Consider the following 6,202-nt stretch of genomic DNA (forward strand, 5'->3'; position numbering starts at 1 on the left):
GGGGGGGACTGACGCTTTGTCGGTATCAGGATGAAGCGTCAGTTGTAGCAAGAGAATAGTGCGATTTATACTGGAAGTGAGAGGAGGCATATACGGAGTACCTAAACGTGGAATAATTGATAGTGGTTGAGCCGCTGGAAATAAGCCTTTGCCAAGGCTCTTGTGACGCAGCCTCAATGCTTACTTTGCTTGTTTGCTTCATGTTTCGTGCAGCAAATGCACTGTTATCCTATCTCGCATGGAGATGGAACATGGCTGAGAATCCAATATTGTTGATCTACGAATTATTTGACGCCTTCACAGCTCCTCACAGTGCAATCGCGCATGATGCATTCGTTATGCAACATTCTCAATGAGAGTTGCGCTAACACTCATATCGCTGCTGAAGATGCGGCAGGGCAGACAATGTTGGAATAAAGTAAATAAGCTTATATACTGTAAGCATATATTTTCAAACTCTCAACTATTGCAGAAGAATAATCTAATAATGTTAATCGGCGGATACTTAAGGACAACAACGTGGCCTTGCCCTTGCAAACTCATTTCCTACGGATGACAAACCATCAGATCGAGAGGAAACTCCTCCGAAACTCTCTTTTATGATATTACCGAATATCTTTCAATTGGTTCATAAAGCCACTTCACGACAGTCCCCTCTGTCAAATTCACATAAGGAGCACTTACAAGTCGATTACGTAGACGACTCCACAAAAGCCAAGGAAACAACGCATCCTCTCGGACAGTTTTCGTTGTCCGATGTCTCGCTGCAATCCCAAAAGAATATGGCATGCTCGTTTTGGATCATCGATTGGTTGACGTCTGTGGCGATTTATACGCTCTGGCATATCCCGGCGGGTCGACTAACCTCGATGTCGGACAATGTGGAATACCGATATTTATAATGAAAAGGCCGATTCCGAGAGACTGCAAAGGTAAACCCAGAAGTAATAACTATATAAGCTCCAGTAAATATTCTCTTAGGTCTCATCTAACAAAGTCACATCGTACATCCAACACTATAAACACATATCATGTCTCCAATCAAAGCCATCATCTTCGGCGCAACAGGCGCAGTCGGTCGTGCTGCAGCTCTAGAAGCCCAACCCCGCGGTGCACAAGTCACACTCGCCATGCGCAACACCGAAAAGCCTATCCCAGGCTTCACACCAGAACTCGAGAAAAACTTAGGCTTCACTCGTGTCCAAGCCGATCTCTCAGACCCCACGTCCATCGAGCGCGCCGTTTCTGAATCAGGAGCAACTGTAGCGTTCTCCTACATACTCTTCGAAGCAGAAGATGGTCTTTTGAGAACATACAGGGCTATGAGAAGGGCTGGTATCACGCATGTTGTTCTGCTTTCTTCGTTTTGTGTTACGGAGAATGGAGGTGCCAAACCATCTTCTGAGGCAGAGGAGATCTTAGCTGTTGTGCATGGCAAGGCTGAACTTGCGCTTGCTGAAAGCGGTCTTGCTTACACTGTCATACGTCCTGCCTATTTCTCAAGCAATATCCAGATGTTGGAGGATTGGGATGAGGTCAAGTCAGAACAGCTGGAGTTGGCTCATCCCGACGCACCGTTCGACTATCTCGCCCCCGAAGACGTCGGCGCTCTCGCAGGTGCAAGAGTCGCTGCAACACCGCCTGCAAGGGAGCTGGTCATATCGCAATGCGGACCAGAGTTGCTCTCTCAGCGAGCAGCATGGAAAGTTGTCAGCGAAGGTCTTGGGATGGATATCAGCATCAAGGAGATCAATAGTGATGAGCACAGAGAGAAACTAAGATCGAGAGGTTTTCCAGAGCCGATGATCAAGTCTGCTGTTGAGAGACTTGCAAATCTCGGGCGTGATCCGGCCAGTTTGTATGAGCCGGAGACGTACAGAGAGGCGTCGATGAATTTCAGCAAGTATACCGGCAGACAGCCGACTACATTCAAGGCTTGGGTTGATAAGCATAGAGAAGAACTTTTGGCGAGCTAGATTCAGCTACTGGTTGAATAAGTGGCTATAAATATCATTCCAAACCTTAGACATTGAAGGGAGGGAAAGGTTTAATCCTTGTTCGTCAACACCATAACTTAGCGTGCAACCAAGCTAATCTCACAACCTTATCTGATATCACCATCGCATCGCAACCAATCAAGCCTCAGTCAAAAAGATCTAACGCCAAGCCCTTCCTGTCAGCATCAAGTGGTCAATGCAGTCTCAGCCCGTGTCCCCAGTGAAACCCGCTCAAGCCCCAAGGTGTCAATAATCCGTATCACAAAATTGGACTACAGAGGATCTACAACACATAGTGCGACGCGACATCAATCCTTCTGAGCATAGGGGTGCCTCACCGCCTGGTTTCAGTGTTACATGGAGTACCTGTCACATCCCTACCCCAGTAAAGATTAACTCGCGAAAATACGGGCCTGTACTCAGTAAACCTTACCCCTTGGTTGTCACACGACCATCACCACGAAAGCATAACATCACGAACATTGAATTAAAAGGTAGTCAAGTATGCATTTGTTCAAAAAGGAACCTCTAGACGCTATACACAAATGATCCAAGAAACAATACCCCAAAAAGAACCATACCATAGCGACCGTGAACACAGTCCAGTCCCCATTCCCCTTCCGCCTAAAACTCCGAGTAGATAAAGTTCAAGCCTGGTTATTCAAGCCAGAAAAACTGATAAAAAAGAAAAATGATGACATGGTTGTTTTATCCGGCCCGTTCCCCTTTCTATCACGCATCGTATCGTCGCCCTTTTGACAAAGAGAAAGGTAAATCGAAAAAAGAAGGGATTATTATTTTCGCTGTTCCAAGGTTCGAGAGTGAGACCGCTGTCTTCATCCATCCGGGGATAAAGAAACTGGGGGTTCTGTCGTGAGGCTTGATAATGCAATGTGTGTTGAAAGATACACACAGTTTAAGCAAAGTTTGTTTCCCAAAAACGCCGGTTTGATGCAAATATAAAAAATGGACATGTCTATGCGGACAGAGAGTGGTAGCGCCAGAGACGTTGGCGCTCCAGGGCCCACCATTGGCCTATGGGTATGGCTTCGTTGGCCCACTGCGCAGCCTCGTCGCCAAAGGCAGAACGAACTTCTGTTTCAAGCTCTTCGGGTGACCACGCAGCTACGGGTTTGAGCTCCATGGGGTCGGTGACGGCGTCGGTGACTCGGTATTCGATGACTTTGTTGAGGGGCATGACCAGACGCCAGGGCACGTCGGCGGATTGAACGGCGAGTATGCCAGCGCCTGAGTTGACGACGGAGAAAGTCCAGGATCGTCGGTCGCCGTCGGTCTTCTTGTAGGGTCGGATGAGGGATTGACCTTCGTAGTCTTGGACGAGATCGGAGGCGATGTGGGTGTCCTTCTCGTTGAGGGAACCGCTGTTGATGAGGAGGTCGAGGATGGTCGGGAGGATAGAGATGGTGGTGGTGTTGGCGTCGTATTGGACCCGGGGGAGGTGGGGGTGTCGGAAGGTCAGGCCAACTCGGTAGTTGGAGATAAACGGGTTCTCGTACGTGCCCTCCTTGCCAGCGCCATCATCCTTGAAAGAGTGACCGTGATCACCGGCGAAGACGACGAGGGTCTCGTTGGCGATGCCTTGTTCGTCGAGGAGGTTCATCAAGCTGGCCATCCAGCCATCGTGCCAGCGGAGTGTGTTCAAGTACCGGTTGAAATTATCGTGCACCTTGTTCATGCCGGTGTGAGAAACGTAGTCGTAGTAAGGAGTGCCCTCGGGAAGACCCCAAGCGTGGTGGGTAGTGCTGGTGAAGTGAGTCAACCACATGCGCTGGTTGTTGGCGGTCGTGTTGGTGATGAAGTCTTGGAGATGAGGCATGAGGATGGGCTCGGGGTAGGCAAAGTAGTTGATCATCTTGCCCAAGACGTCCGACTCGTTGAAGCGCCAGTGGTGCTCGAGCTGCTTCTTGGTAATGATGTGCTCGAAGCCAAGCTTGGCGTCGAACTTCTCTTGCCGATCGTACTCCTCGATCTCAGCCTCGAAAAGAGCAGTCTTCCACTGCAAATCGCGGAAATCGGCATCGTCAGAGGATGTGTTGGTCTTGACCTTGTTGAGCATGCTGAGGATCTGAGGGAGGCAAGGCTGGTAGCTGTCGGTGTCGGCTTCGGCGAATTTCTCTACAGGCATGGGGTAAGCACCGCAGTGATTGGCGCAGTAGCTCTTGGTTGACATTGTGGCGGCGGTGTAGGCGGTCGCGACATTGATGCCACCGAAACCCTCCTCCGCTTGATCGTGCCATGTGTAGTTGGGCGTCGCATATGGCTTGCCGTTCTTGTCGGTGAATCCTTGCTTCAAGCCAGTGATCTTCTCGATGTGAGGCATCATCCAGGACAATCGCTCGTTGGCCGCTTCCTTCTCCTTGTCGCTCTTGTTGAGATCCATGATCAGGCTGTGAGTATGGGAGCCTTGCTGCAGGGGCCAGAAGTCTGCGCGCAGACTCTCCATAAGAATGAAGACAACATGCTTGATCTTCACGTCGCCATTGCCAAGCGCTTCCTTGAGCGTAGGCAGAATATCGGTATCGAGGTTGGTGATCTTCAATGGGTCCTGAACGGGGTTGTAGTAGGGGTCCTTTTCTTGCAGCGAGACCTGGGGACATTTGTGCTCGGAAATGATAGTGCTGCCTTTGCTAAGTGAACCTTGGTAACCGTTCTTGAAGCGCTTGGGATCGAACCGGAAAAAGCCACGGGGCAGGTCTCCCTTCTCGGGCAACCATTCCACGGAGTGATTTCGGTACGCCTCACCAAGAGGGCTCATATCCTTGTTGACCAAAGGTGCCCAGCCCCTAAAGTATTCGCCATCCGGTTGTTTCCATGTCGAATTGTTGATCAAGTCAGGGAACGGGAAAGCGTTCTGGATCAAGCTTCGTTGCGCTTGGCAGATATCGGGCTCGGGAGCAAAAACATCGAGCATCGAGACAGGGAGGGTGATTGACAATAAATCGTATGGCTTGGCAGGTCGAAAAATCAGCGTGAGCATGAGAAAAAGGGCGAGAGCAGTTTTCCACAGCCACGAGAAGAATGGGATTCGCGCAAAGAATCGAGCAATCTTGCCTCGAACGGTGGCAAGCTTCTCTCCACCCGCGCGCGGAGGGTTTTCGGCACTGGATAGGAAATCCTCATCCATCGAGTATGTATCGGTCGATTCGAGATCGGTGTCGGCATTCTTGAGAGCTGAGTATCTACCGCGCTGGATACCAGGGATTCGCACGCGAAAGCTTCGGAAGTAGGAGTACACTACCAGGTGAAGCCAAAAGTTAGTGGGCGGACCAAAAAAGCCGATATCGCAGACACCAACCTGAGAGGATGCTGTCGCCAATTGCGCCGACAAAAGCACCAAATGCGCGGTAGAAGAGTCCATGGATGGGAATGGCGATAATGAGCAGACCAATTCCGCATGCTATCACGGCCTCGCTGCCGCTGAAAAGCACCTTGAGACCCTCCTTGCTTGTAGCGTAAGCTGTCGCATCACGCCAATCGAGCTCTCCGCCGGTCTTAACGAAGAAGCCAAGCTGCGACGCCGAGCCGCCTATCGAGATAAGTCTGCCAAGTCGGGAAAACGTCAGTTTGCATGTTCATCTCATCTCAAAATTGGGGGCCATCGCAATCGATCGCCGAGAAAATGACATACGTAGCAATGGAACCCAACAGACACCCGATCCAAGCCCAGGGTGTCTTGGACTGACTCAAAAACAGCCTCGCTATGCATATCGCTAACAAGTCGAAGAGGAAGAACGTCGGTAGGTATAGGATAAAAGCTGAGACGGGCACTGTGAAGAAATGTGTCCACAGATGTAGCAGTTTGCTGGCGATGATCGAGACGAAGAAGACGCCGAAAACATAGGATACCGAGAAGAGGAAACACATCTTGCCTGGGCTCTTGCGCCGGTCTGTCGTTGAAAAGAGACTCGAACGCAGTGGCCGCTTCGCTGATTGTTGAAAGGAGGGAGGGCGGGCGAGCGGCGCGAACGTAAACGAAAACGATTAGAGATCTGTAGTCTAATGGGGGCGGAAAGGAGAGAAGAAAAAGGGAGGGGAGGGAAGGGATCGGGAAAAAATGAAGAAAATGATGGAATTAAAACAGAGCCAAGAAGTCTCGTCTCCCTAGGCTTTTGGCGGGAAGCGTGTGTCGTGTGTCGCAGGTCTGGACTTGGGCGATTTCGCACCTTCCTTTCCAATGAGCGGGA

At 50.5% G+C, this 6,202-nt stretch overlaps 2 protein-coding genes across 2 annotated transcripts; one reads left to right on the forward strand and one right to left on the reverse strand.

The window, feature by feature from the left end:
- Positions 1-1,031: 1,031 nt before the first annotated feature.
- FSUBG_14020 (uncharacterized protein) lies at positions 1,032-1,976 on the forward strand (the record flags this gene model as incomplete). Its single annotated transcript, XM_036678972.1, has 1 exon — positions 1,032-1,976. One exon carries the CDS (start codon positions 1,032-1,034, stop codon positions 1,974-1,976), a length of 945 nt encoding a protein of 314 aa, XP_036530518.1.
- Positions 1,977-2,973: 997 nt separating this feature from the next.
- Positions 2,974-5,882, reverse strand: FSUBG_14021 (uncharacterized protein; the record flags this gene model as incomplete). Its single annotated transcript, XM_036678973.1, has 3 exons — positions 2,974-5,252; positions 5,314-5,558; positions 5,647-5,882. 3 exons carry the CDS (start codon positions 5,880-5,882, stop codon positions 2,974-2,976), a joined length of 2,760 nt encoding a protein of 919 aa, XP_036530519.1.
- Positions 5,883-6,202: the final 320 nt, after the last annotated feature.

This window comes from Fusarium subglutinans (genome assembly GCF_013396075.1).
Source record: "Fusarium subglutinans strain NRRL 66333 chromosome Unknown NRRL66333_c0000475, whole genome shotgun sequence".
NCBI lineage: Eukaryota > Fungi > Ascomycota > Sordariomycetes > Hypocreales > Nectriaceae > Fusarium > Fusarium subglutinans.